Raw genomic sequence first — 14,340 nt, forward strand, 5'->3', positions numbered from 1 at the left:
AATGACCATTTAATAAAAGGAAATTAACAGTTTATTAAAAACTTGTGTGAAATAATAATTGCCAAAATACCAAATTACTTATTCCTTTTTAAACAATAATTTTCTTTCAAGTCAGATAAAATCTGCTGATTTTGTATTTTTCTGTCTGATTCAATCTGATAAACTTATTTTCATCTTCTACTTCTTTATGTTCTGCCCAACTCCTATATTTACCTGTTAACCACTGGTTTTCTGTGTCTTGTTCAGATTTTGAAAACAATTCAGCAACTGCTAAATGATTATGACCACTGCAACTGATATTGGGTAGATTAGCAGAAATGACTGTGGATTTACACTGGGAATAATCAAGAGGAGGATTTTATTTTCCTATACTGTATTCAATAGAATTAGTACACTACTAAGAGTAAGTGAAAAAGTAGACATCGGCTATGAAGCAGTAGTCCAAAGTATACGTAGTGCAGTTCTTAAGAAATCTGGAAATATCATAAATTGAGGAATAATTAAATATTTTCTGAGATTTAAAATTTTATGGGTATGGTATACAATTTGGCAACAAACCTAAGCAAAAGAATACTAACTAATTTTAATATTGTGCTGCAAAATACAAGGGAAGACAAATTGCAATACGAAACATTCTTAAACCAAGAGAATGAATTCATTAAAGAGTGTGTCCACTGGAGTCACTTCTGAAAAAGATGATTGTATTTTTACTTGGGACTAGGAAATATTTCTCCTATTTTGGAGGAATAGCTCCATAAATCTGTAGAGGGGTCTGCTCAACTATCCACTCAAGGAAGTGGCATAGAAAATCTGAGAAAATGTTACCTAATAGCTGGTGAAGCAACTAAAAACCCAGTATCTTCATCTCAGGGATGAGAGATAGCTCCTGACTAATATGTTTAGACACTCCTGTTCAAGTCCAGTCTTGCTTTTAACTTGCATCAAGACACAGTTCTATTTGTAAAGTAAGAGTTCTACTTCTTTACCTCCTATAAATGTTGAGTGAATGAAACACTGTAGGATACTTAGGGTCAAGGGCAGAGGTCAAAAAACTGTCATACCCACTGCAGGCTTCATTAGACTCCCCCTCCCACAAGAAGGGTGGAAACTGCTGTTTCTGACAGGCTTAGACTTTGCAAGTAAAACATGATTTTTTTGTCTTCTCTGTTTTGTTTCATTCAAATGTTTTCTATGCTTTCTATTAGTATATATATATAAAATATAATTGTACTTTTCCATTCTATAGTGAGATAAACAGTGATACTCTAATCTCTTTTAGTATTACATCCCCATGATTCACGTATATGATTACAGTCTATCTACTGTACATGCACAAGGGGAATTAGTCCTGTGCTTAATACTTAATTACTAATGGACTGTAACCCAGATGAATCTGTCATAAGTGTGTAACCATTCTGAGCTGAAGTCTGTAATTAATTCACTAGCTGTAATCTGCACACACAGCTGAAAAATCAGTAAAATATTAATGAAAAAAATCCCTTCGAGCAGGACATAAATCACACTAGGAGATTCATTATCTTTCTGTATTTGTCTCTCCGTTTTTTGAGGTGTGAAGACTTTTCCACATACGTACTTACTATAAGAAAAACAATAAAAACAAACAAACAAACAAAAGCCCAGAACAATCTCCCTCCCCTGCATCATCTCAATGAGAAACCATCAGTACTTATAAAAAAGTACAAACTTACTTCAATGGATTAATTTTACCTCTTGTTAGGAAAAGTTGAAGGTTCTAAAATAATTGATCTAAAGACCAGAGTGACACTATGGCTCATGCCACAGACATGGAATAAAAGACAAGAGTCTTTAACTAGTGAGTCAGTAAATAATTTCCTTTCTCTTTGATGAGTGGAAGTATTACCATTTACTCCTGAGTTGTATGATTTTTATGCTTCTGTTATGCTTCATGATTTATGAAGATGGGCACCGTATTTTACAAAATTTAACCCATTTCTTCTGGAGTATACTTATACAAAGAGGAAAAATGTGCTTTAATACAATAATCATAAAATGTTTTTTGTTTCTGTTTTTAACATTCATTTAGGTCTTGCATCATGTAGATCTTCTGCTAAAGGAATGAAAATGCATTCTTTGTACTTTTCAATTCACTGAAATTCACTGAGGGATGGTTGGACTCAATGATCTCCAAGGTCTTTTCCAACCTAGAAATCTATGAAATCTATGAAATCTATGAATTGAATTAAATTTATTTCTGTATCCCAGATCTTGCCACTATGATTAAGTAAGAAAAATTACAAATTTCTATGTGTATTTGTGAGAGAAACATGTATGACATGAACAGACAAGTGAGTATTTTTTCCATTGTCTGAGATTCCCTTTACATGACATAAAAGGTTAAACAGATCCTTCACGACTGCTATATTTCTTCTTACAACACAACTTCCTCTTGACAGCTACTAAAAAGACAAGTAGTCACATGTTATTTGTTTCTGTTCCATGCTGAGCTCTATGTTATTTAGATGATCATTTGCATGCAGAGCATGGAGAATTTTCTTCTTCCCCTCATTTGAAAATAACATTATATAAATTAATAGAGCTTCTGCACATTTTACAGTTTCTGTTCAAGTTTAAACTTTGAGGGTCTATGACTTGTAACAAATAAACATTAGGTGAGTCACACAGAAAGCGTCTTGGGAGCACAAGTCCCTTTTTATGAAAGCAGTGCTACTATTTAATAAATGTTATTATATAATATTTTATTCTGTAAATGCAGGAATAAAATAAGAACCAGAATCCATCAATGTGTTTCTGCACAAAGTAGAACTGTATAAAGCATTTCATTTTTAGTAATGCAGTGATTCTATCAAGATAATCAGTTACTATGTCATGTGGCAGAAGAATTTTTTAAGAAAAAACTCACTGAAAGACATGAAAGAAAGAAATCAGTATTCTCCCTTAAAGCCAATTCTTAAACACAGAAGCATTCAACCAGGACTTTACTTCAGTTTGAGCTCTTGTCCATAGTCATAAGTGGTTCAATTTTGCTGCTTGTTTGTTGTTTTTCTTCCCCCGTTACTTATGATAAACAATTAAGCAGCTTTGTGTGTAGGGGGGTTATGTCTTTTTAGTCAGTCACCCTTTGAACCTAAACGTTAGTGCATTTTTATATCACTTCAACAAATATCAAGCTTACAAAACAACTGGCAATTCTGTCAAGTCACTGATTTTTTCTATATATTCAACTTCCATTATCGATTCAGGATATCCTCTGAGATACTTGCGAGGTGTCCATGAGATTTAATGACATTGGATATCTTTTGGGATTGTGCTTTTAGTTTCTAAATGAATCAATGCATTCATTAATATCCCCTAGAAAATGTTACTTGGAGGATCTCCAGAAAGAAGCTGCCTTTTCAATGAGATGGACATAAATTGGAGGGAGACAAGGGGAAATCATGTAACCTTGTTTTTATCTTGTGGCAAAAGCACTAATTTTCCTACCTGGTGTCTATTCCTCATGAAGAAAGTACATTATTATATCCTTATCACCAAGAAATAAAATAAAGGAAAGGCACAGTATACAGCTGAGATGAACTAATAATGGCTGCTAGCTACTCTGTTCCCTTAGAGCTGCTGCAGTCCCATCACTTTGGCATGAGTATCAAGAAAATTATGTTGACTTTTGAGCCCTGATTCAGACTTTTCTTAAGTCATCTTTAGGAGAGCTGACATTCTAATTGCTCCACAAATTGTTTCAGCTCAGAGTTTGTTAAGCACTGACACGTTTTACTGAAAAAAATAAAGGTATGTAATTTGACACAGTGACAGATTAATACTCTAACATCAGATTGGCAGGACAATTAGACAGCTTAAATGTTTCCTACATCTTAATGTCTATGCTACTTCAGGAAGCCGTAGTTCTACTTTTCTGAAGGATATGTTGTCATTTCAGTGGTAGAAGTAAATCAGGCTATCAAAGGATTTAACACGATTACAAGGAGTGTTGTAGCAATTAAATTTAAATCTACAAAATTAAAATCTAGGGAATTTAAATTCAGTGTGGTGTATTTAGTACAATACTCGCCACTGGTGTCACATAAGCTGCTAGTTCTTAGTCCTCATTATATATATGCAATCGGTCTTGTGAACAAAAATGAAATAATAAAGTCGGACCTACGGGATAAATACAACTTAAACAAGAGAAAACTCTTTGTTCCGAATGTGCTTTCATTTATATTATAATGTAATCAGGGTTTAAAATTAGTATTTGCCTGGAATTAAGTCTATTGAATTTGATCTCCCTTATAAATAATATTGTGTGCAACCTATATTATGGTTCTCCACTGGAAACCAACTAATTAATATGATTTGGGCCTGGAAGAGTACAACTATTTTTTTAGTGTAAAAACAAAAAGCCATAAGTCTGTTTTTCATATGAACAGTCTTTAAGTCAATTGGAAAATATTGATAATTCCTTGATGATCGCAGATGTAATACTACAGGGCTGGTAACAATCATTAGTTTAGATAGGAAACTTTTTAATGGAGTTATTCTATAATTAGAGGAACGGTTAAAGAATATTGTACTTTAACCAGCTGGAGGCAATTGTGACAGAAATAACTGTGGAATCTAAGCCAGAAATTTTATTGCTTGAGTAATATTTCTCTGGTTACATGTCTGAGTCATGTTAAATAGCTGTATAGTCTGGTATAGTCTGTTTAATTAAGCAAAGGAAATACATCAAAATATTATACATTCTTTATCTTCTTTGACTCTGTTCCTCCTTAAAACAGAGGCAGGTATTATGCAAGGGTAAACAAACCCAAAATTTCATGTAAGAAGTAAACACTGTTGGAGATTTCTGCTTTGCAGAGTTTCTCTCACACCAGTTTCAGGTTCAATGGAATTCAGAGGCATGTGTCCTCATTGCAGCTTTTCAAGGACTTTTCAACTTCACGTGCTTTGCTAGTGTGCAGGTGCACAAGAAACTGGGAAGGAACATAGCCAGAGAACTGGTCCAACTGGCCAAAGGGATATTCCATACCATGTTCAATATACAAATGAGGGTTGACCGGGAAGTTCTCTCTCTCTTCCTTGATTTCTTAGCAACAACTGAAAACATCAGTTTGTTATCAACATTCTTCTCATATCAAATCCCAGAAAACACAGTGCTATTCAAGCTACTAAGAAGAAAACTAACTCTATACCAGCTGAAACCAGGACAGTATGATATTTGTTTTGCACCACTACAGGTAGAAATAGTATTCAATTGTTAACTTTTTGATGAAACTGTAAAACGGAATGGATGCGTTGGAACTCAGGCAAGAGATTATATAAATGTTAGGTTATCATGTTGGAACTTGAGAGTGGGGCTTTTTTAGCATTACTGGCTTTTTGTTGCTGTATTCCTTTGATTAATACTTGTCTTAAATAGTCTGACCACTTTGGGTTTTTTTGTTTGTAATTCTATCAACATAAAATTTTAGGCAGGATGTCATTCTAAAATGGACTTTAAGCTGAACCTAAGCCCAACTTCTAAGGTTGATTAATTACTGAATAAGTCAAGAATCTTAACCCAGAAACAGTTAAGGATTGAATTGAGGCCAAAGTACAGAGGTGTTAGCAAACATATTAATAGAATTGCAGAGCTGAAGGGAACCTTTAGAGGTCATTTAGTGCATCCTTGCTTTCCCAAAGTAGGATTAGCCCATTTATGTTATCCTTAGGAGAAGTTTTTCTAGACATTGGTAAAACTCTCCCAGTGGTGGAGACTCTATAACCTTCCATCACTACACAAACTCAAAGTTTTTTTCCCAATTTCTAACATGATTTGTCATTGTTGCAATGAAGCCATTACTTTGGTCCTTTCTACTATGGGCATGCAAAATAGGTTGTTTCCACTCTGGCTTTACTATAGCCTTTTAGGTACATGTAAAGTGCTGTTTTCTCCCTCATTCTTTCTCTTCTGGCTAACTTGCTTTCATTCATCTAGCATGAGCTTTCTTCAAATGGTGAAGAAATCACTTACCTGTTTCTGCTTTCTTATGGTATTGCTTTATTTGTTTGTTATATTGGTTTTAGTGGTAGAGGACTATATGGCATCTCATGTTTGCTTTGAAAATTCTGCTCTGGTCTTTCTTGAAACCAGCTAAGTACTTGGACTTTTGACACACTACAACAGCAAGTGTTTCTGTTCTTAGGAATTGTTTAAGGTATTCTTTTGTTTTACCATATTTCAAGTAAAGTATTGAAAATTCTCACTTTCATTGTGTATTCTTTTCTCCTTGCATAGCAAAAGAATAAAAAGGTTCAGAATTCATTGTTTTATATCCTTCTGTCATACCTCTATTAATCATTCAATCAATGTACATGTAAGCCTTTCTGTACTCTGAAGTATTTTCTTAAGCACTGGAAATAATTTCAGAATTGGGCATGATATACATTAAATTATTCTAGTCCAAAACCAATTAATATATTCATTATTTCAGTGCAGTTGACATATCTCAAACAGTGGATTTATGTTTGACTTTATTCAGTAAGACGGTTTTAGAGATGGCATGCACTATCTCTGCAGTACACGGTAATACCACATTCAGAATGACAGCAGTCCAAGCCCTGGGGCACTAAATGCTTCTTGAGATATGTTCAATTGCTGTTAACTGTATTTAGCCTAAGGTGCACAGAAAGAAGTTGCTGATGCCTTCAAACATGTTTAAGTATTTTAATAGTATCTCGGCATGTCAGAATATACCACAGCACTAACTAGGGTGCAGTTCCTGAATTACTGCAATTAGAAGGCAGGAATTTCAAAGACAGTACTGCTGTAGCTGTGTATCGTTATAGCTTAGCTTTTTTTCCCCCTTAAACAGTGATTTTCTACAATATGTACCCTCTCAGTTGTTTTCTGCATTGTTGTTCTCCAAGTAGTCAATACTTGTTATGCTTTAAAAGCTCTATTGTTTCTCCAATCGCACAGCTCATAAAACAAACCATTTAATATAAAACCTATGTAAATGGACTTTTGTTTAATTACATAGTCTTACTGGTGTTTCACTTAAATTTTAGAAGGTCTTCTGAAAACAGTGTATTTGTGTACAAAGTGCAGGAGAAGGTGGGATGAAAAGTGGCTCGTCCAACCCACAGTCTCTATCACTACTGTTTGACAGTTGCTATTCCTTCTCTTTTCTCACAATAGTCTGGAACTACTGCACAGGTATTCTTTACAGGTCCTCAATAACTGGAACTGGGGTTGTTATGGATCTGTCAATGGGGAAAGGCAGCATGTAGTCATTGATTTGTCATAGATACTATTTAGAACTCATCTGCCAATGACTCCTCAGATCCTGTGGACCAAGCTGCATGGTTCACAGAAGTACTGTTGCACTGCTGAAGTACTATATGACTACTGTGATCGTGTACTCCTCCACAAAGAGGTCTACAGCTAGGAATGCTTTCCAGGCACAGAGTTTTTTCTGGGAATGTTCAAATTATTGTATCTAGATAAGGTATCACTATTGCTCTGGAGGGTTTTCCATTTCCAGGGACAACAAGTGGAATAGAGCTCTTTACTACTTAAGTACATCTAAAGTCTGTCGTTACCATAGGCTGTGTGCGTGTGTGTGGTTTACAAAAGAGGAGAAAATTAAAAGCTCCTTACATCTTTCTCAGAAAGAGTGTATGTGCTAGGATCACGTCATGACTAACTGATGATCTAGGTTTGTGTAAAATATATTGTACAAGAATGGTTGTTAAAAAATATGTGGATTGGAGTCAAAGTGAGTGTGCATCCTTGATTCTATTTGTGTAATGTGTGTGCACAAAAAAGCACATAACTTGCAACGTACTTCTCGACTACTGTGTTCATAATACTTCCTTTGTACTTGAAATACATTGACCTTCTTTGGTAAGGAATGAGAGGAGAGGAAATAATAGAAAATGGCTTGACTGGAATATTTTGGTTGTTGATATTTTTGGCTTTAAACTGAATATAGAACATCATATTTTCCCTCTCCACACTGCTGTGGTAGGTGCCTTCCTTTTTTTGATAACAAGCAATCCTTCTAGCCCTAAAGCAATAGTCAGCTACGATCAACAGAAACATGAGCATACATATAAACAACTCCATTCATTTACATGCTTTCATACAAAGTTTTATGGGAAACATAAGCTATCACTGTCTCAGAAATTAGCAATAAATGTTTAAAGATTTGTTAGATTAATAAGAACTATATTTTTAAACAAATTAACTTTTATCAGCTAACTCTGGAAATTGGTGGTGGAAGCTTATATCAGATGCAATGAAAAAGTAGATTGTAAAATCCTGTAAATTGATGTTCTCCAATTTTTTTAAGCTGAAATCTGAGCAGTTGCAAGTAAAATCTGCTTTATAAATACTCAATTTTGAAGTCTCCATTTACGTGTATACCTAAAAACTTGTTTAAATATCTGCATTTTAGGGACCGAGTTTACAATGGCTTTGTAAATAGTCAAGCAATACCTAGTTCTAATGTAAAGAGATCATAAGAGGATAGCTTTGAAAATAATGTAGATGACATCTTTCATTGTAACTCTGAAGATTATTTTATACAAATAAAAGCTTAAATTTGGGTAGTCTATGTATAAACAGTTAAAATCTAATCCCAAATCTGCAAATGTCTGTATAAGAAGAAATATCATTGCTCCAGGTTTACTTTCTCATTAGTTAGCATTGTCATAAAATTTGTTTGTTAACAACTGGCAGTTTAAGCATTTCTTTGAGTCAGTTTCCAGATATGTAGCCATGGTAGAAAGCTGTTGTACTCTCCCATCATGATTTGTCAACTGTGCTGACAAATTCTTTGCTGTGTCATATTCCATTAGGCTTGTCAGCTAGCAGTGTGGTCACTACTAAAGTGTTTAACTTTTGAACTGAGGAATACTTGAAAAAGTATGTCACAAGATAGATATGTTTGGGTGTAAATTATGCTAGAGGACAAGAGTAACTTTAAAAAAAAAAAAAAATCAGAGATTGTTCACAACTCCATAGGCTAGATAACATAAAAAAGGGGCATAAAGTCACTACTCTGCAAAGGAGGGTCACTGTGTGCAGGGAATTAGCAAAAATGCATTTAATTATGTTGTAGCTACAGCAGTGTGGCATTTTATTCAAAATGAATGTTAAAACTCTATTATCTACTGCAGTGTATAGAAAGTCCCCAAGTTGTTCTTTAACTGGCTAGTTTATGTACTAGTAAGAGTTTAGTCCTAACAGTACTGGGTGTTTTACCCACCTTCTGATATAACACACACACAAAACATTCCCTCTCTCCCTGCATCATCTTCCCACCCTTCCCTCCTCACCCCTCTGTCAAATGCTGAAGTTATGTCCATCTTTTAAATAGAAAAGCAGTTAAATACAACAGATTTCAAAACATGTTAGATTAAATGTGTGCTTAAATGCTGTCCTGATTCAAGCTCTTGGATGCAAGAAAGCAATGGAGTAGAAGGTTACATTAACTGTATGTGCCAAATACTAATTGAAGAGTGTTTTAGAGAAAAATATGATTCTATATCACACCGGATCCAACGGCCTGAGGGAGGCGAGGCTGCTGCTGCTGCTCCATGTCCCCAGGTCCAACCAGTAGCAAAGTTAAGATGTATTCCCGGTAGGCACACACACAGAGCACACATATTCCCCAACTATATACACAGCTGGCCACACAGGTCACAGACGCTCAGAGCACTCATGCAAACACAAAGAGCACCAGTAGCCTCATTCTATTCCCCTCTCTGGCTGGACAGGATAGAAGTCCACTAGTGAGACTGGACGTACACGTGCACATGCACACATAACACAGAGCCCATACCCAAGAAAGAGTTAGAAAGGAAATTAGTAAGAAGGTAGGACAGACAGCACTGATCAGGCACAGGGCACAACCAGACAAGCTTATTAGCCAGCAAACTATTTACGTGACTGGCCCTTTTATCCCCTCATCTCTCTCTTTTCCCACTCAAATCACCTAAAACTCTCCTTTGTCCTCCCTTTGATTCCTCCCCTAAACATTGCATAATAAGTCCTGCGCTATCCCAAACTACTTTTCCCCCCATATCCCATAATGTGCCCTACCTACCTAGGCAACAATCCCCCTGTTAGAGAGAAAGGCGATCTAGAGAGCAGCTGCCAATGACTCATGGTGATGGGTTTCACGCCTGGAGGATGGGACTCATGACTCTGCTAGAATAGCCCTGGGAGGGGCCCAGACAACGTTCTTCCCCTCATAGTTCTTAATTTGTGTTCCTATCTGCCACTTACATCCCTGTGCTCCTCTGGGCCTGGGTTGATGGACCTTTGATGTGCTGATGGCCCCTGTCATGGGCCTCAGAGTAGCCGGTCAAGGTGACATTTGGGCTAGTATTATCCTGCTAGTATATCTCTGAGCTCTTTTGTGGGTGTGAAGATGAGGTTTATAACATAACCCAACAGGGCAAGTCAGTCACATGCTGACTTAGAGGTCATTGCTTCATAAAACAGCACTATTAGGCTGAGTTGTACTGCATGCTTTACTGTAAGGCATTCTAATATTTGTCCAGAAGTGAATAGGGGATGCACTACAATGCAAAATGGTAAATTTTCAAGTGCATGATTGAAGGACCACTAACAAGGGAAGGATTTTTATCAACCCAAGTAATGCTGACTCAAGACTTGTTTGCACTAAAAAAGAAACCATCAGATAAAATGAGACATTAACTGTTTCAGTCTGGGAAAAAGAAAAACAACAAGCAATAACAAAAAAATTATTTTCAATAAACATATACTCCTATGTTTTTAATCAAGTTCAGACATATTGCCTTGGTAAGGATTTGCTAATATTCTTCCAGAGTAATAACTGAAATACTAGTACAAAGCATAATGTTTAATGGCCACTCTTTGGAAATAAGGTGATGTTTGAAGAGTTTATTGAGATTTAGGTGGGAAGGAGATTTGCCCTGTTGTAAAAAAAAAAAAAAACCACAAAACAGGGTTTTTCTGTTTAAAAATCACAGAACATCAGGTACAGCTCAGCAGTTAATTATGCTTCTTACCTTCAGGGAGTGCCAGAATTATACTAGATTTAACTGACAAATAGTTTTCCTGTTACAGTCCCCGTCTTTTGTATTCATCTCCAAAACAGTCATCTGAAAATTGATAGGCTCATAACTGTCCATAGTCTTTGCACTCTTCATTGAAAAAATGTGGGCTTAGTCTAAGTGCAAAAGCCTTACAAAGTACAACTGGGGATAACAAAACAAAACAAAACACCTCAATTCCCTCCTCCCAGCTTTGTACATCTCAGCTACAGTTACTCAGTTACATCAGTGTTGTTTTCCTCATTAAAATCAGTGACATATTGAAATATGAAATATTATACAGTATTTAGAATACATACAATAGATTCTATAAAAATGTTAACAACTGCTAATAATAAATAATATGCATTTTATTTACAATACTGCAACAAATTACTCATTAAATGAATGTTTAAGTGCATGAAAAAATCATGACAGGATGAACATAAATCTGACTTTCAAGAGCTTTTGCAATTCTGTCAGGATTAAATCTGTAGATGCTGAAATGAAATATGCTTGCTCTACAAGCACCTGTTGTAAATATTTTAAATTAAAGCAGTTTATTCTGGAAGAAGCAAAAGATTTTTGGATGCTTTAAAAAAATCGCAGAAGTCAACAGCAATCTTTTTTACGATTTTATAAAAATTTCACAGTTGGAACTGTCACTGCTTGAGAAGGTCATCTGGCAGCCAAAATCAAAGAAAAACTAGGCAAAACAGAAGTAACACAATAAAGCTTGAATAGGCCTTTGAAAGATATTTTATAAGGCATAGATTATTACTGGTGAAATTACTGTTCACTTGAATTTGGGGAAGGTGGAAAGCTGCCACAGCCCATATGAAGTGTCTGACTGTGTTTCCATATTGAATCTCCTGGCTCCTTTTCAAGATAATCAATTTTTTATAAAAGAAATCTAAAAGTTTCATCAAATAAATCATATCACATGAAAGTCATATCAAATAAACTGGAAAAATTAATTTACTTGTTGATTTTTGTTCTTTGTCAAATTTAATTGTTTGAATATCATGTTGTTACTTTGTAGGCAGCTCCAGTTATTTCGTGCAGATCATAAAATACAGTATAATTGAATAAAAGCAAAGATTTAGAATCTTACTCAGTGCTTAAAACAGTCAAGGTAACTTTTTAGTTCAGTTGTAATGCAAGTATCAAAATATGAATATTAAAAACTACCTGTGTTTTTATCAGGTTGGAGTCAATCCTGCAGTCCCTGAACTTTGCTAGTTTTCAGTGAAAGCTCGTACAAGTACAGTAGCTGGAAAGCTTAGACACAGTAATCTGGATCAGGACACCTTCTAACACAACAAGTCACCTATAAAACAATGCATCTATCCTGGCAGGACTCGAATTGTCCCTGTCCCTCCACATACATACGCAACACACGGAACAGCTTTATCCGTACATGTTAAATTACATCTATAACCAAAAGCAGGTTTTTTGTATGCCCCTACTAATCATTGATTGTACGATTTGTGTAACATTTTGTGGACTAAAAATAAATGCCCTGAGACGTACAAGCAGAGATTTAGATGATGTGCAAACTAAATCCCATTGTCAATAACAGCGATGCTCACCTGCAGGGAGTTAAGCATGTTCATAAGTATTTGCAGGGTCAAAGGTGTCAGGTTCCTTTTACATAAATTCAAAGCATTCTTTACAAAAAATTCAAAGAAAGGTATTTTTAATAATTCCAAGAAAATTTGCAGTATGGAATTAAGTGCTTGGTTAACTCTTTTAGACATCAAAATTCATTCAGTGCCTAATGCCAAAAGCTTTTGGGATTGATTTACAAGCACAGAAAGTGGCTTAATAGTCTTATTTTTCAGTTCTTGAGGTAGAGGATAACTGTACAGATATGCTTGTTGCCTGTGGGCACATGCAATGTAAAAAAACTCACTGAGGAACTTACTGCAACATTCTTACCAAGACCTTTAAAAATACCTTTTGTGAATTTAAGGATTCTTAGTTTCAATGGAAGTCATTGCAATATTATTCATGTGTAAAGACAACTCTGTTTTACTTTCAGATTCAAGGCCTCTGCCAGATGTCGCCCTGACAGGGAAGTGTACCCGAGAGTGTGATGAATACGGCCACTCGGACTCCTGCTGGATGCCAGTTCGCACTTCTCCTGAAAGAAAGCAGAAGAGCCAGCCAAAACTCTCCACTTTCATGCCTGTTGATGAACGGGGCAGTCAGGAAAAGCTGGCCAATGGAGAAGCCTCCCTCATGGGTGATCGCAACAGAAACCTCCTTAACAAAAAGTTGACCTCATCCTATGAGACCTTCAGCGCGGCGAGTTTCAGCAAAAATGAAGAAGGCAATCCAGAGGATATCCCCCTTACACAGACAGGGGAATACAAGCCATCTCCTGTCAATACTCTAACTAGAAGAGAAGTTTACCTGTAGGCTAACAAGTGTCAACAAAGTTCTTTCGTATAAGAAATGAAAGGGGCAAAAGTCTTAAAATCAAAACAATTTTAACAAAAAATAAGAAACAAAAAAGAGGGGGCCACCAAAGAGACAAAAGATCTGCCTGCCACTTCTGCCTCCATGGCAGGCATTTAATTATACTGTCTGCCTGACTACACTGTACAATGTAGAAAATGTTGTTACTTGCATGTCTAATTCCCCCTCACTGATTTTTATTTTCCTAAATCTACGGTTGCAAATTCCTCCCATAGTAACAAGCTTGATTAAAAAGAACACAACACACTGTTGTTTCCCCTCTGCAGAAGCATGACTTAAGCCACTTATTTTGTTTAATTGTCATCTGGCTTGTTAAGGATAACAGGTCAGGAAAAATGTATTCAAAACATATCATCTGAATATTGCTGATCCCCACCAGGGACAATCCTTCAGAAACCATACAGATATAGAGATAAATATAAAGGAATAATCATTAATAGGCACTTTGCAAAGACCACAGCTTTAATATTCTCACCTCTCATCTGAGACTGGAAGAAACAGAAATACATTCGGCCTGAGACTGCAGTCAAAAATACGGCATACTTTCCTACGATTCATGAACTCTGGTTCTGTTTTATCCATAGAACAAATGTGTTCTTGCTGTGTCTCTTTCTCTCCTCCTCTCTTGTTCTCTGTAATGGTTACTCAACGTAAACACAATTAGTAACACATATACCGTAGGACAGTAATGATAAACTGTTGAAATCATTATTTTGGGCAAGACCAACATCTAGCTGGGAAGACGGTAATAACAAAAAGGCCAAAGATCACACAATGGATCAGGGGAAC

The 14,340-nt window shown here is 35.9% G+C and overlaps 1 protein-coding gene across 1 annotated transcript in view; it reads left to right on the forward strand.

Annotated features, from left to right (window-relative positions):
• The window catches only part of PCDH7 (protocadherin 7), a 292,091-nt gene extending 278,600 nt beyond the window's left edge, over positions 1-13,491 (forward strand). Inside the window, exon 3 of the mRNA XM_086612214.1 lies at positions 13,112-13,491. Within this exon, the coding sequence (XP_086468340.1) occupies positions 13,112-13,491 (380 nt within the window). The remainder of the gene's footprint in view (positions 1-13,111) is intronic.
• Positions 13,492-14,340: the final 849 nt, after the last annotated feature.

This window comes from Tauraco erythrolophus, chromosome 5 (genome assembly GCF_009769465.1).
Source record: "Tauraco erythrolophus isolate bTauEry1 chromosome 5, bTauEry1.pri, whole genome shotgun sequence".
Classification (NCBI taxonomy): Eukaryota; Metazoa; Chordata; class Aves; order Musophagiformes; family Musophagidae; genus Tauraco; species Tauraco erythrolophus.